The sequence below is a fragment of the Lynx rufus genome, unplaced genomic scaffold (genome assembly GCF_022079265.1).
Source record: "Lynx rufus isolate CCGP_SWC_20201006 ecotype Redwood Valley unplaced genomic scaffold, mLynRuf1.p SCAF_16, whole genome shotgun sequence".
Lineage (NCBI taxonomy): Eukaryota > Metazoa > Chordata > Mammalia > Carnivora > Felidae > Lynx > Lynx rufus.
In genome coordinates this window covers 9,045,446-9,071,887 of record NW_025814830.1, presented here as the reverse complement: position 1 = coordinate 9,071,887, position 26,442 = coordinate 9,045,446, and the positions used below count along the sequence as shown (strand labels likewise).

General features: G+C 54.3%; 1 protein-coding gene across 1 annotated transcript in view; it reads left to right on the top strand.

Annotated features, from left to right (window-relative positions):
- Window positions 1–22,959, top strand: part of GRIK5 (glutamate ionotropic receptor kainate type subunit 5) — a 53,707-nt gene extending 30,748 nt beyond the window's left edge. The window contains exons 13-20 of the mRNA XM_047079165.1: window positions 4,288–4,401; window positions 4,598–4,707; window positions 5,104–5,277; window positions 15,449–15,614; window positions 16,907–17,132; window positions 18,924–19,052; window positions 19,147–19,268; window positions 22,531–22,959. Of these exons, the coding sequence (XP_046935121.1) occupies window positions 4,288–4,401; window positions 4,598–4,707; window positions 5,104–5,277; window positions 15,449–15,614; window positions 16,907–17,132; window positions 18,924–19,052; window positions 19,147–19,268; window positions 22,531–22,959 (1,470 nt within the window). The remainder of the gene's footprint in view (window positions 1–4,287; window positions 4,402–4,597; window positions 4,708–5,103; window positions 5,278–15,448; window positions 15,615–16,906; window positions 17,133–18,923; window positions 19,053–19,146; window positions 19,269–22,530) is intronic.
- The last annotated feature ends 3,483 nt before the right edge of the window (window positions 22,960–26,442 follow it).

The window sequence follows — 26,442 nt, the reverse complement described above, 5'->3', positions numbered from 1 at the left end:
GTTTGCTGTGTGTTCACAAGAAGTTCAAGGACCTGCTCACTCTAGTCATTTGCAAAGCACCCATCTCCTGAGCTCCCTGGGACCAGAGAGGAGTTGCACACCTGGACCCTGTCCTGAGATGCCCCCGGCCATGGAGGGTGGGGACAGCGGACAGGTGACACTCCTCAGAGGGGGACCAGTTCTGAATCCTGGGGTCAGCTACATCCAGGTACTTACCCTTACTATGTCTCTGTTTCTTCAATGGTGGGAAGGACAGGGTCCCTCTGGGGACTATTCTGTGGAGGGGACGCCCCAAAATGGTGGCCATGGGGTACATGCTGTGTAAGTGTGAGCCTTTAGACCCATGTGCGGCTCCATGAAACACGGAAGGAGAGCTATCTCTGCTTGGGAGGCTCTGGGAGGCTCCCTGAGGAGGGGTGACATTCCCAGGCTCTCAGCAGAGGAGACAACGATGCATCCAGCTGGCCCTGCTTTTGCAGGTTTGGTAGCAGAAGCCGAAAAGCAAACAGATCTTTTCCAAACTGAGCTCAATGCTGTGATAGATCAAGGGGGGCCTGGCATGTGGGGAGCCCATAGAAGGTGCCGCAGAGGAGGGAGGGAGCAAGGGGACCCTGTAGGAGTGGGTGGGTCCAGTTCTGCAGGGCAGAGTGGGGTGCCTCGGGCGGAGAAAGTGGTGTATTCAGGGATACAGAGGCCAGAGAGCAGCTGGCGCGAGAGGGAGCCAGAGGCCCAGGGATATGGTGGGAACTTGAGCAGCCCTGGGTGCCGTCCAGAGAGGCGAGGCTTGGCCAAGCTCCAACAGTATTTGTTGGGAAGCTCCATGTAGGTTGTGCCTAACCAGATAGGCAAGGAGCTTGTAATTTAGTAGGAAAGACAGTCCGTTAATAAGCAAATGGCAGGCTCATCTTCACTAGTGCTAAGCAGGATATAAAGCACGATATAGAGCGTCCAACTTCCGCTCGGGTCATGATCTCATGGTTCGTGGGTTCAAGTCCCGAGTCAGGCTGTGCGCTGATAGTGCACAGCCTGCTTCAGATCCTCTGTCTCTCTCTGTCCCTTCTCTGTGTGCTCAATCTGTCTTTCTCTCTCTAAAATAAATAAACATTAAAACAAAAAAAAACCAGGGTAATGGGTAAAATGAGAAAGAGGACCCGGGGTGGAGATGAGTGCGATCTGGATGCCACTATGGGGAGGGCTGAAAGAGTGAGGTATGAACTAAGCCTCGAATATTGAGGAAGAGCTACAGAGCACATGCAAAGGCCCTGAGGAGGGGAATGAAACTGCATTTTGAAGAACAAAAGGCAGCCATTGTAGCTGGAACCGAGTGGGTGAGGGGAAAGGGCATGAGGTGAGGCCAGCATGCAGGTGGGTCTCACATCACCTGGGGCCTCTTGGCTGGAAAAGGGCTTTATTTTAGGTGCAGTGTGAAGCCACCCAAGAGTTTTAAATAGGACTTTCCCTTTGGACTGTGGTATTCTTTTTTCTTTTTTTTTAATTTGTTGAACATTTATTTATTATTGAGAGACAGAGAGAGATGGAGCATGAGCACGGGAGGGGCAGAGAAGGGGGGAGACACAGAGTCGGAATGTGAGCTGTCAGCACAGAGCCCAACGTGGGGCTCGAACTCACAAACCGCAAGATCATGACCTGAGCCGAAGTCAGATGCCTAACCGACGGAGCCACCCAGGCACCCCTTGGACTGTGGTGTTCTGAGTGGTGGCTGGGGGGCTGGTGAGCTGGCTAATGAGGTTGTCAGGAGAGACACATCGATGGTGGGGGCCTGGAGGGGGGGGATGGAGAGAAGTGGACAGATCTGAGTTGTGTTTTGCAGCAGAACCACTGCTCTTGCTGCTAGAGGAGACGTGGAGAATTCGGGAAAGGGAAGGAGCAGGTTTGGCCTTGGTGTGAGCCTTAGGTGAGGTCTCCAAGTGGGTGAGGAGGCTAGTGAGCAGAGCAAGGGATGGGACAGAAAGGAGCTGGGAGCCCGTTAGGGAGGAAGTGGGGTCCTGGCACCTGACCCAGGGACCACCAGTGCCCTCCTGAGCCCATCCGAGAAGCCACTGCCTCCTGCCTTCTGAAATGGAGACTCGGGCCCCCCGTGGAGGGCCCTCCCAGGGCACACCTCCCATGGGCACCTGTAAGTAATAGGATTCCTGTGTGAGCTGACGTTGTTCCTGGCAGTTCACATATTAGTCAGAAGAGTGGTCGGGGCGCCTGGGTGGCGCAGTCGGTTAAGCGTCCGACTTCAGCCAGGTCACGATCTCGCGGTCCGTGAGTTCGAGCCCCGCGTCGGGCTCTGGGCTGATGGCTCAGAGCCTGGAGCCTGTTTCCGATTCTGTGTCTCCCTCTGTCTCTGCCCCTCCCCCGTTCATGCTCTGTCTCTCTCTGTCCCAAAAATAAATAAATGTTGAAAAAAAAAAATTTTTTTTTTAAAAAAAAAAAGAAGAGTGGCAAGTGCATAAGGAGGGGCAAAATGCTCCTTATTGTCCCCATCGAGGAATTCCCCCAATCCAGCCAGGTTTTGGGTCCCTGCCACACTTTGCCGCCTCTGGATTCTGCTCTGGGGCTGTGCCCTCTCCCTGCCCTCAAGTCACCCTGAGGCTGGTGCCATCTCCCTCCCCGCCCCAGTTCTGTCCAGACCTGTATTACCTCGTGTGTGCCCAGTCTCAGCCCCTCCTGGGTGAGTGTGTGTCTCCTCCTGGGCCAGTCTCCTGGGACCTCTGCTCTTATTTCAGCCCTGCGGGTGGTCTCTGCTTGAATTTGGAGCCAATTCAAAGTTGAGGCCTGGGGGAGAGTCAGTATGCCTGGAAGGGATATCCTGGGAGCCGGGTCCCAATCCCAGGACCAGGAGAGCCGTGTGAGACATCTTGCCCAACCCTCATCCCCATTTTGCAGATGAGCAAACTGAGGCCCCGAGACGTGGAAGCCCCTGCCCGAGGTCACCCAGCGAACTCAGGGCAGAGCCGGGGCTCCCCATTCCCGCACCGGGCCCTTCCCAGCGCCCTGCCTTTCCTGCTCCGTCATGTATGTACGCATGTGAGGGCCGCGTGTGCCAGTGTGTGCCCCGCGCCTCCCGGGGAGGCCCTTCCGCCGTGTGTCTCCGCCCCTCCCCGCACCGTGGACAGGGCATGAGTCCGTCCGCCTGCACCTGTGTGGGTGGTGCGTCCCTGGGTCAGCCTGTGTCTTAGCACGTGTGTGTGGACGTGGTGTGGTGTGCACACGTCAGTGGTGGCAGAGACACGACCGTGCACAGTGCTCACGGGTGCCATGCGTGTGTATGTCTGTGTGGCGGGGAGGGTGTGCGGAGCGCTGGGTTTTTCCCCAGTCTTGTGTCCAGCCCAGAGCTGAAGGCCGGCCGAGTCCTCTTGAGCTGGAGCAAAGTGAGCCTTTCGGATCAGGGTTTCTGGACGTGCCAGCCAGACCCTAACCCAAACTCTTCTGCGCGTCCCACCCCACCCGCTCCCCACCCTCGCCACCTCAGACCCGGACCCCTGGCGCCCCTCCCCCACTCGAAACCACGTGCAGCTCCCCCCAAGGTCATTCCCTCCGTGGAGCTGGGCGCTGGTCCTGTGTCTGGGGGGGCGCCTTCATGCACACGCGTAGGTCGCCAGTGCCTGCCGGTGGCAGGAGAGTAGAGGTCCCACCTCTGCGTTAAGGTCCCCAGCTCCTGCCTTTGCTGACTGGTACCTTTGCCTCTCTGAGACTCAGTTTCTCCATCTATAAAATGGGGCTAGCAGTGGCCCTCTGGGAGCTGTTGGAAGGAGGATTCAAGGTAATCTATAGAAAGTGTTACCTAGTGTGGAGCCTGGTGCAGAGTCAGTACATAGTACGTGCTCCGAGTTGTTGACTCTGAAGACAGAAGTGGAAACCAAGGCCTGACAAGGGCCCTGAACGGGTCACCATCCGGGCGTCTCAACACCAATGCCAGGCTGTCTCCAGGACCTGGGTGGTGGGGGAGGTGGGAGATATGCGGGTCGGTGGGGGGTGTTGTTAAAGCAAGGCCTTAGCAATGAACGTGACAGGATGGGTAGGGGCGGCTGGGCCGGGAAGGGGCCTCGGGAGCCTCTTCCGGCAGACGTGAGATGACAGGGTTCCAGTTTTGGGCCCAGGGTGCCATTCTGGACCTGGTGTAGGCTCCTGGCCCCTCTGTCTTCATCCTTTCTCTTTGCCGGTCTCTCAGCTTCTGCTGATCTCTCTCTCGAGAGCTCTCTCGGGGCGTTTCTCCCTAACTGCCCGTCTGTCTCCCTGGCCCACCCCTCTGCCCCCGCCCTGCTTCCCCTCCAGCAGAAGGCAGACCTGGCTGTGGCCGCATTCACCATCACAGCCGAGCGGGAGAAGGTCATCGACTTCTCCAAACCCTTCATGACCCTGGGGATCAGCATCCTCTACCGAGTGCACATGGTAGGGCTCCCCTGGAGACGCGGAGGCTGTGGGGCAGGGGCCTGGTGGTGGGCACGACACCTGTGTCCCCAAGGGCAGCAGAGGCTGCGGGCTGGACCTTGATGGGCCACTCGGGCTCACGGGCGCCTGGCGAGGCGGGGGCTGGGGACGCAGCTGAGGTCAGGGCGGCTCCGGGCCTCACTCCCTCCCCCCACAGGGCCGCAAGCCTGGCTACTTCTCCTTCCTGGACCCCTTCTCCCCTGCCGTGTGGCTCTTCATGCTTCTCGCCTACCTGGCCGTCAGCTGCGTCCTGTTCCTGGCCGCCAGGTGAGTCCACTGCCTGCTGCCCGTGAAAAGGAGGCGGGGAAGAGGCGTGGGCTGGGGCCTCCGTGACTGACCTGCACGTTCTGTCTGGGCCTCTCCCCTCCCCCCCACTTCCATTTTCTCTCTCTCTCTCTCTCTCTCTCTCTCTTTCTCCCTCTGTGTCTCTCTATACATCTCTTTCTGCCTTTTCTGTGTGTGTCTCTCTCTGTGTTTCTTTCTTCCTCTTCCCTCTGTGTGTATCTCTTTCTGTTTCTCTCTGTCTCTCTTTTCCCTCCTTTTTCTCACTGCCTCCCCCCCCCATCTCTTCACATCATGGTGTCTTTGTCGCTTTCCTCTGTTTCTCTCCTTTTTTTCTCTGCCTGGGCTCCATCCACCCCTCGCCCCCGTGTCTCTTCACAGGCTGAGCCCCTACGAGTGGTATAACCCACACCCGTGCCTGCGGGCACGCCCCCACATCCTGGAGAACCAGTACACGTTGGGCAACAGCCTCTGGTTCCCTGTAGGGGGCTTCATGCAACAAGGCTCGGAGATCATGCCCCGGGCGCTGTCCACACGCTGCGTCAGCGGAGTCTGGTAAGAGGCCTTCTGTCTGTCCCAACCTGGGTGGGGAGGGCCCCTTCCAAGCCTGGGAGGATTCTGGTCCCCTTCCGGCAACTGTGTGGCGGGGAATGGGGTGGAGAGAGCTGAGCCCCAGCTCTGCCCGCTACTAGCCGTATGACCTTGCGTAGGCCACATCTTCTCTCCATGCCTCAGTCTCCTCATCTGAAAACTGGGGATAAAAATCCCCACGCCGCAGGATTCAGTTGGGCTGTTGCAGAAAAGTACTTCTTCTGACGTGAGAATTATAACTGGAACAGCATACGCGTGGCTATTGCTGACTCGTACACGCGCAGGCAGTCACAGAGACTTGGGGCAGCCTGCACGGTCCAGGGACACATACTCCTTGGGGAGTCCCTTGGGGACCCCAGTAACCTGGACAGAGCCTATTTAGCCCCCATCACAAGCTCCAAGAAGTCACATGTCAGAGACCAGACACTGTCACCTGTGTCTGGACCACGGTTTTTTAAATGTCTGTTTATTTTTGAAAGAGAGAGAGAGCCGGGGAGGGGCAGAAAGAGAGAGGGAGACACAGAATCCGAAGCAGGCTCCAGGCTCCGAGCTGTCAGCACAGAGCCTGACACGGGGCTTGAACTCACAAGCTCATGACCTGAGCTGAAGTTGGACATTTAACTGACTGAGCCACCCAGGTTTTTTAAACATTTGAATTAGTTAGCAACATTTTAAAATTGGGCAAATCCACTCACAAATCCAGACTTCTCACTCTTCTTGAAAATTCAGGAGCACCGGATAGGCCAGCATCTTCCTGGTCTTACGCATGAGAGGGCTGAGACCTCGTACTCCTCCCGAGGCAGGGCCAGGCCGAGCGGGCTCTCTCCCCTGAGCCACTCACCCCGGTGCCACCTGAGCCCAGCCTCCTCCCCAGGCCCTTCTGGAAGAGCGTTTCTTCCTCCCCTCCTCCCTGTCAGTTAGAATTCACGCATCGACAGTCATTCACCAGATGCTTCTCAGGCCCCTCCTTGTGCCAGGCACTCAGGTGAAGAATCCGGCCTCGAGAGGCAGAGGAACCCAGAATAAATAGCTAAGCAAATAAACAGACACAGGAACGTCCCATTTTGTTCCAGGAACAAGTGAATCCCAAAGACATTGTCTCATTCAAAACTTGTTCCCGACTAACCTTTAATGGGTGCAGGTTTTTCTGTCCCAACTGAGTGGGACGAACTACCACAGAGCAAGTTGTTGGCAGTTAGCTTGGCCCACTGTCTTTGACCCTTTTGGGTCTCGATGACATTTTTTGGGAATGGCATCATTTCAAGTGTTACATACCCTATATTAGTTTCCGATCGCTGCTGCAACAGGTTACACAGGCTTAGTGGTTTCAAACAACATAAACCCATAAACATCATATGGGTCTGGAGGTGAGTAATCGGAAATCTCACTGGGCTAAAGTCCAGGTTTTGGCAGGGCTGGGTCCTTCTGGAGGCCCAGGGCAGAATCCATTTCTTTGCCTGTTTCAGTTTTTAGAAGCCACCTTCACTCCTTGGCTTGTGGCCTCTTTCTCTGTCTTTAAAGCCAGTAGCATTGCATCCTCGTATCTCTCTCTGTGGCTCTAACCTCCTTCTTCCACTTATAAGAACTCTTGTGATACCACTGGGCCCACCCAGATAATTCAGGAGAATCTCCCCCAACTCACATTCCTTAACTTGATCATCTCTGCAAAGATCTTTTTACCCTATAAGGGGACAATACCTCATGAGTTCCAGGGCTTAGGATGTAGACATCTCTGGGGGCGGGGCGAGACGAGGAGCTTTCTTCTGCCTCCCACATACCCCACCTGCAACCTACCGACATTGTCAATGTCACATACGTATCAACATGCATGCAAACTACTAAATGAAACAAACGGCACCGTGAGAGAGAACAGCAGGGAACGTGGTCACTCCGGGAAGCCCCTTTGAGGAGGGGACACCTAGGCTGAGTCCTAAAGGCTAAAACAGAGGTGTCCACGCCCAGGAGAGGGAAGAACATTCCAGACAGGCCAGAGACCTGATGTGACAGAGACGGCCACATCCTCAGGCCAGGTGGCGGACCGGTGACCTCCTCTCTGCAGGCCCTCCCTTCTGCTCCTGGGTCAGGGACCTCTTCAGCTGGGCGTTCTCTGCCTGTACCCATCACCGTCACCCTGGAAGCTCCCAGTCACGCCCCCTCTCACTGGAGACTTTGACCCCAAGCTCACTCTCGTCTTCACTCTCAGCCCTCCCACACATTCGCTCGGTGAGTGGATGTTTCAACAGATGTTTGTTAGTTTTCAAATGTGACCCCAGCACAGTGACTCGGCAGTCCGGGGCCAGTATCCTAGGGGACTTGGTTGCCGGAGGGCCCTGAACCCACCTCCTGAGCCCCTCATCTTCAGTGTGCATTGGGGTCCCAGCCTCCTACAGCCACACCCAAGGCCTCGTCATCATTCAGGACAGCTCTGCCTCAATTAATTAATTATTTTATTAATTAATTTATTATTAATTTTATTTTATTAATATTTTAATATTATATTATAATTATATATTATATATAATTATATATAATTATATGTTATGTTATTAATAATTTATTTATTATTAATTATTTAATTATTTTGAGAGAGAGTGTGAGTGGGGGAAGGGCAGAGAGAGAGGGGGGACAGAGGATACAGAGTGGGCTCCACAATGACCGCGCAGAGCCCGATGTGGGGCTCGAACTACAAGGTCATGACCTGAGCCAAAGTCAGACACTCAAATGACTGAGCCACCCAGGCGCCCTTCAAAATCCATGTTTTTGAGGTTATGCCTGACCTCAGCCCCATCCTCTTGGGCTCCCCCTTGGTCACTCTCGCAAAGTGGTCCTTGGGGCTCCCTCTTTCCTGTTCCCTGAACCCTGCGTACTTTCAGGTCCATCCACCTCAGGTAGGCTCCTAGGCCATGTCTTCAGCCACTCATTTGCTGTTTTCCTCAACTCCTCCTCAAGGCGTCCTGTCCTCAGAGTCCTCCTGGCAACCTCAGATCTAGCCAGCAGCTTGGCTCTCCCTCCCCTGGCCCCACCAGGGTCACATAGGACCCCCTTACTGACGCATCCAGTACATGCATATAGGCTACCCTCCTTCTAGAAACTCCTTGCTTCCAGGCTGTGGTGGCCCTCTGGTTCCCTCCTCCCGCTTTGGATCCTCTGTTTCATTTCGCAGGGGCCGGGGGGGGGGGGTGGGGGTGGTGACCACCCTCGCCATCTCTCACAAGGAGCTCCTCATTCCACACCAGTGACGTGACAGTACCTGCAGACCCAGCGCCCTCATTTTACGACAAACATTTTGTAACATTTGCTTTCCTACCCTGATGAAATTCAAGGGTAATATATCTCCTTACACACCTACGTACACATGTGATTTGAAACAAATCGGTAATACGCACCCTAATTGCAATACAAAGGGGGGAAAGGGGAGTGATCTATGATAGAGTAATAGGATAGTGATGCATAAATGCTTGGGCGGGGCTGTGCTAGAAGACAGAACGCGGGAGTCAGGTGGCTGCATTCGCTTGTAATGGGTACATTGGAAATTACGAGAAGGGAGACCATTTAATAGAATCATGTGGACACCTGAGACTTGACGATTTGAGCTATTCGGTAAATGAGTGTGTTTGCACAAACACAAATCACCATGCACGTGGCGATTTACTAACACAACCGTTCCAAGAGTCTTGATTCGGTGACTCAGATACCGTGAGCAGGGCTGCTGTGTCAGAGGCCTGAGCTCCAAACCGGTGAGGGGTTCTTGGCAAACTTTCAAACACAAGAACATCTGGTTGTTCCTCAATCTGAACAATGCATGCGTTTCTAGATATTTCGGTTTCTGTTATAACCATGCAGACATTTTTTTGGCTTTTGTCTACCAAGGAGTGAGGGGCAGAGAGTCGGGTACTGGATTTTCCCTGTTGTTTAGACTGGACTGCATTGCTGGACACCTGCCCCCACCCAACAACACCAGGAGCCACTAGGGTGTCCAACACCTAACCACGCGTCTTCCTCAGACGCCTCCCAGGGGGCTCTCCACTCTGTACGCTCCGAGGCCTTCTCATCCAGCCCTGGTTCCCCTTGCATTTTGTAACTGATGCTTACCAAGTCCTCACCTCCAGACCCTCCCCATGTGTGCTCTACAGGCATCCCCAAAATAGCTTGTCCAAAATGGAGTGCACATCCTTGCTTCCAATTCAGGCTCCCCATCTGTGTCCCCCTGCTCTGTCCCAGTGAGCGCCCCCCCCCCGCCCCTACCCAGTCATTATCACCAGTCAGCCACGCTGTATCCTTGGGGTCAAGGTGGTACCTGCTATGTATTAGGCACTGAACAGTTTTGTCTTGAGTGAATGACATTGGCCCTTGCAGTGGGTTTGAAGGGACTTGGTTTCTGGAGAGTTGTGTCAGACCCTGGGTCTTTGCATGTCGGGTTTTGATTTTCTTTTGCGGGAGGCTGTATTATTCATCCCTCTGTCCTCTATTCCACCCCCACCCCAGGGCCTAGCACAGCGCTGTACGTGTGTGCTCAGCAGAGGTTAGCTGCCGTGTTTGTTACTATCTGCTGGAGGGGGTGAGTGGGTCTGGGAGGCTCTCCCAGCCTCTCCCTGTCTTCATGGCCCACAGATCTGGACTATCTGCAGGGAGCCCGGCCACGCCCACCTGCCAGGCAGGAGGCCAGAAAGGGTCAGGGTAAGACAAGTGCTTGCTCTTGGGCTCCATAGCAAGGCCAGTGGGTGCCTCTTCTCCCAAGTCACCAAGATAGTGAGCGCACACACGCACGGTGCTCCTTCTGTGTCAGATGTGGCTCGCTCTTCCCACAGCCCTGTGAGGGGCAGCCTGTGACTGTCTTAGCTCACAGGTGAGTCCAAAGTCACACGGCCAGGCAGTGATAGACCCAGGATTTGGGGATTTTCCAGAGATCTTTCTGTTATTGATTTCTTGTTCAGTTCCGTTGTGGTCAGAATATTCTCTGTAGGATTTTCATCCTTTGAAATTTATTGAGACTTGTTTCATGGCTCAGCATATGGTCTATCCTGGTAAGTGTTCTGTGTGCATTTGCATAGAACGTGCTGTCAGTGGGCGCAGTGTGCTATAAATGGCAATTAGGGCCAGTAGGTTGATAGCGTTGTTCAAGGCTTCTATATCCATACCGATTTTCTGTCTGCCTGTTCTATCAATTATTGAGAGAGGGGTGTTGCAGTCTCCACCTGTAATTGTGGAGAAATAGTGTCTATTTCTCTTTTCAGTTCTAACAGTTTTTGCTTCATGAATGTTGAAGCTCTGTAATTAGGTACATAAATATTTAGGATTGTTATGTTGTCTTGATTAATTGATCCCTTTGTCATTGTATAATGCCCCCTCTTTATTCCTGGTAATATGCCTGCTGTGAAGTTACCTGTATTTGATATTAACATAGCTACCCCAGCTTCTTCATGCTTAGTGTTGGTGTAGCATATCTTTTCCCATCCCTTCACTTCCAACCTACCTGGATCATTTTATGTATGTATGTATGTATGTATGTATATTTTTTAGGGGGAGAGAGAGAGGGCACATGAGTGGGGGAGGGGGAGAGGGAAAGTGAGAGAATTCTAAGCAGGCTCTGCACTGTCATTACAGAGCCTAATGCAGGGCTCAAACCCACAAACCATGAGATCATGACCTGAGCTGAAATCAAGAGTCAGACTCTTCACTGACTGAGCCACCCAGATGCCCCAGATCATTATATTTAAAGTGGTTTCTTTTTTTTGTTTGTTTAGTTTATTTATATTTGAGAGAGAGTGAGCCAGCGTGCCTGGGTGCACACAGCAGAGGAGGGGCAGAGAGAGAGAGAGAGAGACAGAGAGAGAGAGAAAATCCCAAGCAGACTCCACACTTAGCACAAAGCCCAATGAGAGGCTTAATCCCACGAACCACAATATCATGATCTGAGCTGAAATCAAGAGTCAGATGGGGCTCCGGGGAGGCTCAGTCGGTTAAGCATCCGACTTTGGCTCAGGTCATGATCTCACAGTTTGTGGGTTCGAGCCCCTCTGAGCTGTTTGCACAGAGCCTGGAGCCTGCTTCGGACGCTGTGTCTCCTCTCTCTGCCCCTCCCATGGTCATGCTCTGTCTCTCTCTGTCTCTCAATAATAAATAAATGTTAAAAAAAAAAAAAAGAGCCAGACGCTTATCCCACTGAACCACCCAGGCACCCCTAAAGTGAGTTTCTTATAGGCAGCATGTACTTAGGTCTTGGAGCAGGGGTTGGCAAACTTTGTCAGTATTGGGCCAAATAGTATATAGTTTAGGCTTTGTTGGCCATCCGGTCTCTGTCACAACTAATCAGCTCTGACTGTATTGTGAAAGCAGCCATAGACGATACATAAACGAATGAGTGTGGCTGTGTTCCAATAAAACTTTATTTATGGACATTGACACTGAAAATAGAATTTTATATGTCACGTGTCTTGAAGTAATACTCTTCAATTTATTTTTAAACATTTAAAAATGTGAAAACCATTCTTAGCCTGCAGGCTGGACAAAAGCCGATAGCAAGACAGATTTGGCCTGTGGGCCATCGTTTGCCAGCCCTTGGTTGGGACCATTTACCTTTAATGTAATGACTGTGATGGTTGGGTTTGAATCTGCCAACTTGCTATTTATTTGTAATTTGTTCCATCTCTTTTGATTCCTTTTTCCCTCTTTTCCTACCTTCTTTTGGATTTATTGAGATATTTAGGATTCTGTTTCATGTCTACCATTGAAGCATACTTCAATAGCATACTTCTTTTTAAATTTTTCTTAGTAGCTGCTTTGGGTTTACGATATGCATCTTTAATTGATTACAAAATACTTTCAAGTAACATTGTACGACTTCACATAAGATGGAGATCCTTATGACAGTATGCTCCCATCTCTCCTCCTATCCTTTGAGCTATTCTTGTCATATAGATTACTTCTACTTGTCTTACGAGCCTCATAATATATTAGGAGTGTATGTGTGTGTATTTGCTTAAACAGTAAATGTCTTTTTTTATGTTTATTTATTTATTTAAAAAATTGTTAACTTTTATTCATTTTTGAGAGACACAGAGAGACAGAGCATGAGCAGGAGAGGGGCAGAGAGAGAGGGAGACACAGAATCCAAAGCAGGCTCCAGGCTCTGAGCTGTCAGCACAGAGCCCGATGTGGGGCTCAAACTCACAAACTGCGAGATCATGACCTGAGTTGAAGTTGGAGACCTAACTGAGCTACCTGGGCACCCCTGGAACTTGCAAGTCTTGATTTCGGGTTTGTGAGTTTGAGCCCCACATTGGGTGTAGAGATTACTTAAAAATAAAATCTTTAAAAAAATAAAGAGGGGGTGCCTGGGTGGCTCAGTCAGTTAAGCGTCTGACTTAGGCTCAGGTCATGATCTCATGGTTCGTGGACTTGATCCCCATGTCAGGTTCTGTGCTGACAGCTCAGAGCCTGGAGCCTGCTTCGGAGTCTGTGTCTCCCTCTCTCTCCGCCTCTCCCCTGCTCACAATCTGTCTCTTTCTCTCTCAAAAGTAGATAAACATTTAAAATTTTTTAAATAAAAAAAAATACCAGATATACAAAGGTACAGGAAACTGTGAGAGAGAAGTCACTCGTTTGAAACAGACCCAGAATTGGCAGAATGATGGAACTAGCAGATGAGGGTATTAAAGAGCTGTTATAGGTATATTCAGAATGCTCAAGGATATAAAGAAAAACCTGAGTGTAATGCAGAGAGAAATATAAAAAAGGAGCAAGTGGAACTTGTAGAGATGAAATATACAACATTTGAATGGGAAATTTTACTGGAATGGTTTATACAGATCAGACACTGCAGCAGAAGAGAAAAGAGAATTGGAAGACAGCAATAGAATAGAATAGACAGAATAGAATCCAAATGGAATTCACAGTGGGAAAAATGACTGACAATGGGCACAAAGTCTAAGTGGCCTGAGGAATAAAATAGCAAGTGGTCTTACATAAGTGATTGAAGTTCCATAAGGAGAGGAGAAAAAGGGAGTAACAGGAAAAAAAAAATATTTGAAGAAGTAATGGTGAAAACTTTTTCAAATTTGATGAGAATTATAAACTTGCAGATCTAAGAAACTCTATAAAACCCATGTAGGATAAACACACATACACACAAAGCACTTCAAGGCGCATTATAATCAACTGCTGAAAACCCGTGGTAAAGAGAGAGTCTTAATGCAGCCAGAAGGCGGGGGGGGGGGGGGGGGGGCGGACGACACATGCAAGAATCAAATAACAGTGACAACAGACTTCTTGTCAGAGAGTATGCAAGCCAGGAGACAATGCACAAATGTGCTGAAAGGGAAAAACAACCTGTCAATCTAGTATTCTATATCCATCAAAAAGATCCTTCGAAGATCCACTAACAAATGTTTCATACAAACAAAAGCTGGGAGAATTAATTGCCAGCAGGCCTGCGCTTCAAGAAATGTTATTTTGGGGACGGGGGTGCCTGGATGGCTCAGTCAGAAGAGTGTGCAACTCTTGATCTTGGGTTGTGAGTTCGAGCCCCACGTTGGGTATGGAAATTACTTAAAAATAAAATCTTTCTGGGGCGCCTGCATGGGTCAGTCAGTTAAGCTTCCCACTTCGGCTCAGGTCATGATCTCATGGTTGGTGAGTTCGAGCCCCTGTCGGGCTCTGTGCTGACAGCTCAGAGCCTGGAGCCTGCTTCGGATTCAGTGTCTGCTTCTCTCTTTGCCCCTCCCCACTCACACTCTGTCTCTGTCTCTCAAAAAATAAATAAATGTTTAAAATTTTTTTAAATGAAAATGAAATCTTTTTTAAAAGCAAAGGAAAAGTTATGGGAAGTTCTTCAGGTAAAATTTCTTCCATCTAATGCTAGATGGAAACTTGGATGCACATGGAGCAACAAAGAATACCAGAAATAGTAGATGTGTGGGTAAATATAAAAGACATATTCCTCATTTTAAAAATCTCTTCATTAAAAAAATTTTTTTACGTTTATTTATTTTTGAGAGAGACAGAGTGTGAGTGGGGGAGGGGCAGAGAGAGAGGGAGACACAGAATCCCAAGCAGACTCCAGGCTCTGAGCTGTCAGCACAAAGCCCCACCCAGGGCTCGAGCTCACAAACCGTGAGATCATGACCTGAGCCGAAGTCAGTTGCTTAATCGACTGAGCCACCCAGGCACCCCTATCTGGTAATTTTTTATTGGATAACAGACATTTTGAATTTTACATTGTTTTACGTTGTTGAATGTATTACTTTAAAGAGTCTTGGACATTCTCTGGCGGGCAGTTAAATTCCTTGTGGATAATTTTGATCCTTTCCAGGCCTGTTTTTTAAAGCTGTTAGAGATCTGGCATAGTCTTTATTCTAGGGCTGACTTAACTCTGTTTGTAATATGTTGTCCTTTGGGGTCTCTACTGAATGTCTCATCTGTTCGGTCAGATCTCGCTCCTCAGGCTGGAGAGATCTCAAAAGGTTCCCAGCCCTGTGCAAACCCTGGGAATTGTTCTGTCTTTGAAAGCGGTTCTTCTCTGGCCCCTTAGAGTTCCACCCTATCTGTACACAGATTGATATTCAGCCAGAGACTCAAGGGGACTCTGTGCACATTTCTGGAATCCTTTCTCTCTGTGCAGCTCCCTCTTCTTAGGTTCCCTGTCCCACAAATTTTAGCCATCTTGGCCTCTCTGGTCTCCACCTCTGCAACTCATGAGATTGCCAGACTGTTTGGGTTTCCCTTTCTGGCACCTCACTCTATAAACTAAATTCAGCCAGACAGCCTGGGCAACGATAAGTCTCACTTCGTTGCTTTTTTTTCCTCAGGGATTACAGTCCTGTGATGCCTATTGTCCTACGTCTTTAAATAGTTTTCTATATTCTGTCTAATTTTCTAGTTGTTGATGGTGGGAGGGTATTTTCAGGATATCTTATTCTCTTAGATCTGAAAGTGGAAATCTCTGGAAGCAGTATTAAACCCAGGGAGTCTGGCTCTAGAATCGGTGCTTCCAGCCTTCCCACTAGTCAGCAGTCACTGAGCCTTCTAGATGCTGAGGTCATTAAGAGTGGCACCACCAACAGGGTGCGTGGCCACAGTGGGAGGGTGGCCGGGGGCGAAGGCCTCCAGACTGTAGCTCGCTCCTTCTCCCCCTCAGGTGGGCCTTCACCTTGATCATCATCTCTTCCTACACGGCCAACCTGGCTGCCTTCCTCACCGTGCAGCGCATGGAGGTGCCCGTGGAGTCAGCTGATGACCTGGCAGACCAGACCAACATTGAGTATGGCACCATCCATGCTGGCTCCACCATGACCTTCTTTCAGGTGGGGGCCTTTGAAGTTGCCCGGGCTAGGTGTTGGTATCCCCATCGTGCATAGCTGCCCAGGGTGGGGCTGGGCAGGGCCTCCTGGGTCAGAGGGATTGATTGTCATGACAGTCAGGGAAGCTGAGAAGCAGAAGACACACTTGTGGGGTCACAGGGAGTGTTGCTGTCTGGCTGGAGAAACTGGACTTTCCCCCCAGGGAACAGAAGGGAGGCAGATACGGGAGCTAATGTTGTATCAGTGCTAGATGGGCCAAATGGGGTCATGGAGGCTGCTAGAAGGGTCAGGCCTGGGGAAATGGGCCAGCAGAGAGGAAGGCAAGGCCCTTCAAGATGAAAGGTGTGCGTCCCTGTGTATTATGGGGTGGTGGGAAAGAATCAAAGGAAAGCAAGCCCGGCAAGGAGGCTTGAGTGACCGTAGAGGCCCTAAATGCCAAGATAGGGCTGAGATTAGGACCTGGAAGTGGGGAGGTGGGAATAGTTACTGGGCAGGGGTGACCTGTTTAGAGCTGAAAGTTCCCTCTGGGGCAAACAGGGGTAGACTAATGGTCTGAGGGAGGCTGGGGCTGGGCAGGGGCCACTGGTTGAAGCATGAAGGAGAGGAGGTCTCGCTGGTGGGTTGTGGGACCAGTTTGCAGCTGGGAAAAATAGAAAAGTAGGTTTGGGAGGTGGCTGAGCCCTGGGGAGGGGCCTGTGGGGCACACAGGAAGAGCAGCGTCTGAACATCAGATCAGAGAAGGAAGGCGTGTGTCAGGAGTAGTGACGGGGGTGGTCATCCCCAGCTTGGCCTCCACAGGCCTCTCCCTCGGGGCTCTATCTGGGGCATGGTGGGGCATTCGCCAGAAGGTTCCTGCAGGGCCTAAAGGAAGTAAATGGTCCTATTTGGCATGCTGCAGGTCTCCCCGACCCAGGCTGGGCCCTGGGTAAATTTGCGGTTGAGCTTCTGTGCATTAGGCCTGGGAGCGCTCGGAAGACAGGGCTGGGTGTCAGGCTGAGCCAGGCCCAGGGGTGCAAGAGAGAAGAGGGGCTAAAGAATAGACCATGGCTCCTTCTTCCCAAGCCTTCTGTCCTCAGGGCCCTCGCTGGCCTGGTGGGCGTGCAGATGGCTTGGACCTGACCTTGCGCAATCTGTCTTGTCCCTCTCCTCTGACTTTGGCTCTTCCTGCCTTCCTCTGGTCTCCTCACTCTTTCCAGTTGAGAGAGACTTCCTGGAGGGCAGGGGACAGGTTCAGGGGAAATGCAAGGGGTGGAAAGACCCTCACCTGACTTCCCCATGTCCCCCCCTCCTCCCAGAACTCACGGTACCAGACGTACCAGCGTATGTGGAACTACATGCAGTCGAAGCAGCCCAGTGTGTTTGTCAAGAGCACCGAAGAAGGCATCGCGCGTGTTCTCAACTCCCGCTACGCCTTCCTGCTCGAGTCCACCATGAACGAGTACCACCGGCGTCTCAACTGCAACCTCACCCAGATCGGGGGCCTCCTCGACACCAAGGGCTACGGCATCGGCATGCCACTGGGTATGGCAGCCTTGGGGCTGGGGAATGTGGAGGGGGCCCTGGGTATCCGAAACCAAGCCACGTGAGCCGGCCCGGGACTGGGCCATGCCCTCCCTGTGGCAGGCCGGGTATGTTGTGCGTGGCCTTGGGCGGATGTCACCGCCATTCTGAGCCTCTGCATTCAACCCGCAAACACGGGCCTGGCAGCAGTCAGTTCCAGCCCTCCATGGCTGTTGGGAGAATCCCGTGTGACTGTGCACAGCCCAGTACTTGCAGGCCATGACACTTGCCCCCTTCCCCTTTGGCCCGAGGACCCCTTGAGGGGGAAGACCTGGGTTTATGTACCTTACAGTCTCTGCACGGAGCCCACAGCCCAGCTCAGAGCAGGTGCTCAGAATATAGATGATGGAAGGGACGGGGGGCAGGGATGGGTCTGCCTGGGAGACTTGGACATGCTTTTTCAGGGCTCAGTGCTGGAAACCCAGCAATTTTATCACCAAATCTTGACATTTTGACCTTTAAATCCATCTATCAGCTGATGACTGCTGTGTTAGTTATCTATTACTGCATAACAAATGACCTCCAGTCTTAGCAGCTTCCCTGTGCCAGGGAAGCACGTAGCCCGGTGCTTCGGGGGGACGGGCTCTGGAGTCACACCAACCTGGATTCAAATCCCAGCTCCACACCAGCCCCCCGACTCCGTGCATGACCTTAGGCAGGAATGTCACCTGCCTGGTCCAGAAAATGGGGGTGGTAATACCAGGTAATACCAGGATCACGAGGGACTTGAATTAATGTCCGTTAACCAAGGGTCTACAAACCCGGCACATCGTAGGGGCTGCTGAATACTAATGACTCCACCTGCCCATGTCCCCAGTTTCTGGCACCTGGGAAATGCTGAAGAGGTGTGGTGACTGAGGAAATGACAGGACGGGACACGTGTGGGGTGTTTGGGACGGAAGGATGGTTTGAGGAGAGGATCCGAGGGTAGGGAGGAGAGAGGTGGCTGGAGATTCATTCACTGAGCAGATTGCCTGATGCCCTACTGTGTGTGGCATGCACTGTGCTGGAAGACCACAGCAGGGGGCCGCGAAGCCCCCAGCCTCCTGTCTTCGACCAGGGGCGCAGACGGCAAGGACACAATAAACACGCAGCTTTATAAAGTGATGTCAGGTGGTGATAACTGCTCTGAGGTGAAGTAAGGGGAAGGGACTGACAGGGAGGGGGTGCTTGGTGCCATTTTAAGTGAAGGTGATTGGAGAAGACCCCTTGAGGAGGCACCATGCGAGCAGAGGCCTGAGTGACAGGAGGGAAGGAACGTTCCAGGCAGAGATCCTGAGGTGGAACTGTGCCTGGAGGACTCGAGGCACAGCCGGGAGGCCGGTGTGGCTGGCACAGAGAGCCTCGGGGGCAGCAGGAGCCTCAGGTGGCGGGGCCAGTGGACCCCAGATCTCGAGGCCGAGGGAAGGACCTGGTGCTTTCTGCGTCGGGAAGCCATTGGAGAATTTTGAGCACGAGAGAGGCGAGCTCTATGACTGTTTCTGAAGTTGTCCCTCTGGCTGGTGGGGGGAGGTGAGGGGCACGGCAGGGAGGGGACGGTGACAAATGTGACATGAGGCCTAGTGGGGGCCCAGCCCAGGGTGGTGGCAGCGGAGGTGGCAAGCAGTGGTCAGACTTGAAGGTAGAGGGGGAAGAGCCCCGGGGATGCGGCGGAGGCAGGAGGAAGGGTCGTGCTGAGGGGGCAGTTGGGGGTTGGGCGGGCAGGGCTCCGGGGCCCCGACGGCCAGTCCACCCCTTGTCCGTCCGGTGCAGGCTCCCCGTTCCGGGATGAGATCACCCTGGCCATCCTGCAGCTTCAGGAGAACAACCGGCTGGAGATCCTGAAGCGCAAGTGGTGGGAGGGGGGCCGGTGCCCCAAGGAGGAGGATCATCGAGCTAAAGGTCAGCTCCCCCACACCCCACGCCCATCCCGAAGCCCTCTAAAGCCCCCGTGCCCACGCAGCCCCCACCCTGTGACTTCCCCCTCGACCCCCAGGTCTGGGCATGGAGAACATTGGTGGCATTTTTGTCGTGCTCATCTGTGGCCTCATCATTGCCGTCTTCGTGGCGGTCATGGAATTCATATGGTCCACACGGAGGTCGGCAGAGTCCGAAGAGGTGAGGAGGCTGGCAGAGGGCGTGGGGGAGAAAGGGGGTGTCAGGGGCGGAGGGGCATGGAGACTGTGGCATTGGTAGCCTTCCTGGAGGGGGTCTAGGAGCAGTGAGGGGCCAGGAGCAGGTCGCAGAGAGGGTCCGAGAGCCCCCAGGGGCAAAGGGGGTCCGAGGAGAGGTGCGTATGGACAGAAGGGAGAGGGAAGCCGGGCGTGAGGAAAGCCAGAGGAGGGAAAGCGGGCATGGGCAGAGGTGAGGATGCAGGGGAAAGAAGGGCTGGGGAGAAGGAGTGGGGAGGGGCAGGGGGTAAAGCAAGGAGAACTGAGAAGTGACAAAAAGGCAGCGGGTGCGGCTGGAAGACAGCGGGCTTGCTGGCTGGTCCCAGCTCCACGGGGCCGGTGCTGCCCAGTGACACTCCTCCATTTCCACTCATGCCCCTTCGCTCCCTCACGGGTCCACCTCCGCCTCTCCAGGCCCCAGCCCCCTCCCCCTCCTCACCTTGGCTGTTGACCTTACTTCCACTTCCCTGAGAAAAGCGGAGGAGTTAGAGGAGAGCATACAGACCTCTCCACATCCAGGCACCTGTCTTTCTCCACTCGCCCTGTCGGTTACTCCGAGGGAATACCCATAATTCCAGCTGAGGCACCCTCCCCTGTGCCCCCATCTCCTCTCTCGCCCCCCCAAGGACATCCCTCAGCGGTTCTTTGCTCCCTCCGCCCACCATCAGTTTCCTCCTCTCTGTTGGATCAAGGCTGTCAGGATACAGACGTGCTATCAGCTTTCCCATCTTCCAGAAATTTCTCTTGACCCCGCTTCCCTTCCTGGCCACCACCCCCACGCCTCCCCTAACCGTAGAACCTTGAAAGAGTGTCTTTCTGCTGCATCAGTTCCTGTGCTGCATCTAGTCTCCGACACACTCCCATCCACATCCCCACTGAAGCTGCTTGTCACCAGTGACCCAGGCCCAAATCCAGCCCAGGTCTCAGGCCTCGTCTTACGTGAGGTAGTGATGGGCTTTGGCACAGCTGAGCTCTCGCCTCAAAACCCTCTCTTCATGCTTACGCCCCCCCCTTTCTCCTTCCTCTGTGGCCCGTCCTTTGTTGAGGGGTTCTAGGGCTCCGTCCTGGACTCTTCTGTGTCTTCCTCCACCCCTTGGTGACCCCATCCAGCCAAATGGTTTGTAAGACCACCGCTATACTGATGACCTTTATTAGCTGTCTATTACCACGTAACATTCCTAAGATTCAGCAGCTCAAAACAGCAAACTTACATCAGTTTACAGAGCAGCTTAGCCGGGTGGTTCTGGCTGCCAAGGTCTCTGATGAGGTCATGGTCATGATGTTGGCCGAAGGCTCGCCTGGACCCAGAGGGTCCACTTCCAAGGTGGCGTATTGTCTCCAAATGTACTTGCAGGATTTTGATTTATGGAGGTGACTAAGTGATGACACGGAGAGGCCAATGCCACCAAAAGAAGATTTTTGTTACATTTTCCAGGAGGGGGTGATGCCACCCACGTAGGGCCACAGGGGAAGCACCGGGTTTTGGTCAGGAACCGGAGCTGAAAGCCTAGGCCACAGACGGCACTGGGGCACCTGGCAGGCCAAACAGCTTAGAACTGGCTAGTGTGGATAATGTCGGTGGGCTCAGGGCTAGAGGGTGGTCTGTAGCTGTGTGTACCTGGTCCTGGGTGATTTAGGGCAGCCTGGTGTGAGAGTCAGCTTAAGCTGGAGGGTGGGGGTACAAGCTGGGATCGGTTGGTTTGCATATGAGAGGTGGGCTCTCAGCCCTCTGCTATCCCTAAGAATCTAGCTGTGGAAAGGCCCCTCTCTCCCTGACCAGCAAGGTTTTCTCTGTGTCAAAACATCCTAGGATAGAATAAAGAACATGGGGAACATACACACTCAATGGCAGCTGACAGGAGGCCTCAGTCCCTCCCACAGGGACCTCTCCGTAGGGCTCCTTGGGTGTCTTCACGCCGTGGCGGCTGGGCTGGCTTGCCCCAGAGCAAGTGATCCAAGGGCCAACCCAGCAGAAGCCACCAGCCGTATTCTGTTGGTCACACAGCAGCCCTGATATAAAGGCAGAGGGGACCACACAAGGTGGGAACACTGGAGGGCAGGACTCTAGGGAGCGCCTGCCATAACCCCCAGTGAGCATCCCTCACAGGGACTTCTCCCTGGACCCAGGGTCTGTGAACTCTGATCTTCCCATGGATATCTGTCAGGTAACCCACTTAACATCACATGGCCAAGGCAGAGCTCCTGCCCACGCACCAGGCAATGTTGTCATTCTCCTTGCTCAGACCAAGATGTGATTACCCTTGGCTCTCCCCTCTGTCTCATGCCTCCCTTGGATCTATCGGCTCCACCTTCAAAATACACCCAGAATCCAGCCCCTTCTCACCTCCTTGGCCACTGCCACTCAGCCCGCCCTTGCCCTCCTCCGTCTGTTCTCAGCACAGCACCAGGGAGATCCTGTGTACAGCAGTCCTCTACTTAAAGCTCCCCAGTGCCTCCCACCTGACTCAGAATAAAAGCCGGACCCTTACAGTGGCCTGTGGGCCCCATTGCTCTTCGACCTTGTCTTCTCTCTCCCCTGGGAACCTCACTCCAGCAACCCTGCCCCTGCTTGTGGTTCCTCCCACAAACCACCCGGTTCCCTTTCGGCACCTTTGCCCTGCACAGCCTTGCAGTCTTACTGAAGGTCTTCCGGGTGCGTCTTCCCTAATATCCTACTCCAGATGCAGTATCGCTCCCCACCTCTTGCCAATTTTATTCTCCCCAGCACTCATCACGGGCTAACATACTCCCTGCATTTACATTTTTGTTAGTTTTGTCTCTGCTCGCTGGAATACAACCTCCACGAGGGCAGGGACTTCCTGTTTTGGTCCCTGCACACAGCAGGCGCTCAGTAAATAGGTCTTGCCATAGTTGGTAGCATGAGTTAGAGGCAGAAGATGGAAAACAAGCAGGAGGGAGTCAGAGACTTTGGAATGACAAGAAAGGGAAAGACAGGGGCCTGGATAGGAGGCGAGGGCAGGCTCAGGGAGAAACCCGAGGACGGAAGCAGAGAGGCTGAGAGGTGAGACAGCACGCGAAAAGCGGAGGCTAAGAGGGGAGGGGAGGGGAGGAGTGGAGCCCGGGGGCGCAGGGTGAGGGGGGTCGAGGCAGAGAAGGGAAAGAGGACGCAGAAGCCAGGCGAGGGGGCGGCGGCGAGGAGAGCGAGCGACGGACCGTGACCACCGCGCCCCGCCCTGCGCCGCCCACAGGTGTCGGTGTGCCAGGAGATGCTGCAGGAGCTGCGGCACGCGGTGTCCTGCCGCAAGACGTCGCGTTCCCGCCGGCGCCGGCGCCCAGGCGGCGCGAGCCGGGCCCTGCTGTCGCTGCGCGCGGTCCGCGAGATGCGCCTCAGCAACGGCAAGCTCTACTCGGCCGGCGCGGGCGGGGATGCGGGCGGCGCGCACGGGGGCCCCCAGCGCCTCCTGGACGACCCGGGGCCGCCCGGCGGGGCCCGGCCCCCCGCGCCCACGCCCTGCACCCACGTGCGCGTCTGCCAGGAGTGTCGGCGCATCCAGGCGCTGCGGGCGTCCGGGGCCGGCGCGCCCCCGCGTGGCCTAGGCGCCCCCGCCGAAGCCACCAGCCCGCCCCGGCCGCGGCCAGGCCCCGCAGGCCCCCGCGAGCTGGCCGAACACGAGTGACCACGGGCGGAGCCGGGCTGGCGGCGGGACTGACCGCAGGGACGGAGCCCGGGCCGCCCCCGCTTCCCCAGCGGGCGAGGGTCGGGACTTGTGCCCCGGTGCTCCGGACGCCGCGATTTTGCCTTCGGCTCACGGTGTCGTCCGAGGCCCGGCTCCGGAGCCTTCCTGCGCCCCCTAGTGGACTTGCCAGAGGGTGCCGCGGACCCCGCACTGCGCCCCCGCCCCCCACTGCGGACAGGAGGAGCGCAGGAATCGAGGACTCCGGGGGCCGGGGACTGCGGGGCCGTTCCGGAAGCGGAAAGCAGTCCGCGAGGAGAGCCCCATCCTGGGACTGCTCAGGCTCCCCAAGACTTGACACAGCCCTCCCCACTTCTGGAGAACGGGAGGGCCTCTGGGCATATGGGTGTTCCCTGGCGCCCCTCAACTCTTCTCTTTCTCTCTTTTTTTTGGGGAGAAACCTCGGAATTTCTATGAGACACCCCCCCAGGGAGGAGGTCAGTTGGGCCCCCGTCCCTCCCCCTGCCACACCCCAGGCCCTGTTGGAATAAAAAAAGAACAAAACCCCAAAAACTGGGGATACCTGGGTCTCATTTCCTGGAGGTATGAGGGCATTAAAGGCTCGGGCTCCCCAGGGAGTCTGCTGAGAACCACACACTGGATGGTCACTCCTGGACTCTCTCCACCCTTGGGCCCTGCCCTCAGCCAGCAGGTTAGCCCAGGTCCTGGCAGCTGGCCCCTCTCCACTGACCTTCTCTCAGGACAGAAGGAGGCTGCGACAGAGACCCTGAGACAGATGGAGAGAGATGCAGGGATCTGGAGAGGAGGAGACACCAGGGAACGGAGACACAGAAAGACAGAAACCAGATGGGGTTGGGGGAAGGGGAGGGTGAGTGAACTGCTCAGTGTGACCCTGCCTGGGGTGGCCACGCAAGTGGCAGGTGTGTGCTTGGGCCAGGGTGATTTGGTAACTTGTTAATTGTGTGCCTGTGTGTGTACATACGTCCGTGGGGCCATCTCCACCTGTCTGTGACTGTGACCCTGTGTTTCGGCTGAAAATGTACCTCCCCAGTCCCCAGGAGAGGAAGTGAGAAATCCCAGTAGACTGGGGGTGGCTGAAGGACTGGTTGAGCAGGGGAGAGGGGTGGGTCTGCTTTCTGTCTCCGCCTTCCCCCGCCCCGCTGGAGGTTTCCACTGGAAACTGCAGCTGAGAAAGGACGAGTGAAGGTCACACAGCGAGAGCCATAACGAGGCCGAGTAGAAGGGGGAGAGATGGAGAGGTGGGGTGAGGAAAAGATGGGGCAGGGGTGGGGGAGAGGGAGAGCTGGGGAAAGACAAGGAGGGGGGTAGAGAGGGAGGAGTAGAGAGTCGGGCAAAGGCGGGGAGAGACAGAGACAAACCGTGATGAGGTGAGGTAGAATGGAGAAGGGGACGAGAGGGATGAGACAGACGGAGAGACAGATGAAGCAGGAAAGTTAAGAGACCCTAGGGAACTGGGGCTGAGAGGAGAGATGAGGTGGGACAGAGACAGGCTGGAGACTAGAAGCCAAAGACAACTAGTTGGAGACAGGAGGGGGCCGGAGCGGTGAGGGAAGCCAGACTGAGTGGGACAGCGTGGGGGAGAGGAGAGGATGGGCCCTCCTCTCGGGCACGCTGCCGGAAGCCGGGAGCTGTCCGTTCAGCACCGGCCGGCGCGACTGTAGCGCACTGCCCTGTCTCCCTTGCAGGGCCTGCCTGCCTTCTCGGTCCTTGGGGAGGCCACACCCAGGAGACCCCGCCTGACACACAGGACCCCCCCCCAGTCTCCACCTGGACCCTTCTGTGCCCCTGGCACTTGTGTGTGTGCCCCTCCGGGACAGGTGTGGGGGCGAGCTGGTCTCAGTGTCTCTGTTGGTCCGCACATCAACTGCACAGACTTTAATCAATGTCTCTGCCCTTGGGCCGAACTCTGTGTGTTGAGGTGACTAGAATATGATTTCTGGTCTCTCCACTTCTCGATCCCAATACCATGCAGCTGATCTCTAAGGTCTCTCCCCATTTCCGAGTCCTCCCACTTGTCCCCATTTCTGTTCCAAGTATCTCCTGGGTCTTTATCTCTGAGTCTCCCCAGTTTGCCAAATGTGTCTCTGCCTGGCTCTCTATGTCCCTGTGTCTCTCTGTCACCTTCACTGAGCAATTCTGTTGCTCTGTTTCCCTCCATCTGTTTTCTCATCTGACTTTGCTGGCCTCTCTGTCTTTGTCAGTCAGTCTGTCTGTATCGGCCTCTATCTGTTCCTGAACTGTGTCTATTTCTTCTTAAGTCTCTCCTTATGTTTCTCTCACTGAGCTCCCCTGTCCCTGTCCATCCCTGTGACCTTCCTAAGTCTTCCCTCCTCCCCCTCAACTTCCGCAGAGCCTCGCGCTGGGAGCACGGTGCACAGTCATCAGTCTCACCAGGCTAGTGTCTGAGGAGGGAGTGCATAAGGGGGGGACATAGCCTGTATCTGGGGTGTCATGTGGGGGGGCCAAGGTCTCCCCCAGCACAACTGGAGAATGGAGGAGAGAGCCTAGAATCTCCAGGGATCCAAACACCCTATTAGGCATCTCTGTCCCTGTCCCCCCATCCCTTTCCCCATGGTCCAGGCCCATCCCTGCCAGAAACAGGCAAGGTGTGTAGGGGGGGAGGGATGATATGGGTCCTCCCCCCACCACACACGCCCCCAGGAAGGGGGCAGAATTGCAGAGGGGACCTGGGTGCCAACCACCTGGGCTAGAAGATGTGGCTCCCCCCCCTTCCCCAGTCTCCATGGAGACAGGCCAGGTCTGCAGGCCCAGCCTCCTTTGCTGCATATTCGGCCTCCCTATTACCATGGCAACAAGGGACAGCAGGGAGGGATGGGGATGGGTCAGAGTACAGGATTGGGCCGAGGCTCTGGGTGCTGGGGAAAGCCAAAGAAGATGACTCCCTACGCCGCTTTTACTCTCTGGCCCTGTCTCCTCGTCCACGCTTGTCTCTCTTCGGCTTTGAATATCTGTCTCTCTGTTTCTATCTTTTTGTGTGTGTCTCACTCTAGCCTTTATTTTAGCCTTTCACATATTTCCCTGACCAGGTCCGTAACCTTCACTACCCACCCACCCCCCATACACACCAGGCTCACTCTGTGCCCCTTGCCTGTGTCCCCCACACATCCACTCCCACTTTCCGAGAAAACTACAGGGACAAGCTTTCCCTTGCTCTCTGCCCCTTCGACAGGCCCTAGGGAAAGTGTGGGGTGTTCCTCATAGAGCAAGGGGTGGGGGTGAAAGGCTGTGACACTCCTTAGGCTTCAGTGGGTGACTGATGGGGTGTTGTGTGTGTGTGTGTGTGTGTGTGGCAGGCCAAGGTGTGTGTGCTAGCCAAGCCTGTGTGTGTGCATACCGAGATGGGATGTGTGTGGCATGTGGGTGGGGGCATTGGGTTGTGTTTGCAGGTACAGCAGAGGTGTATGTGATCGCACTATACTATAT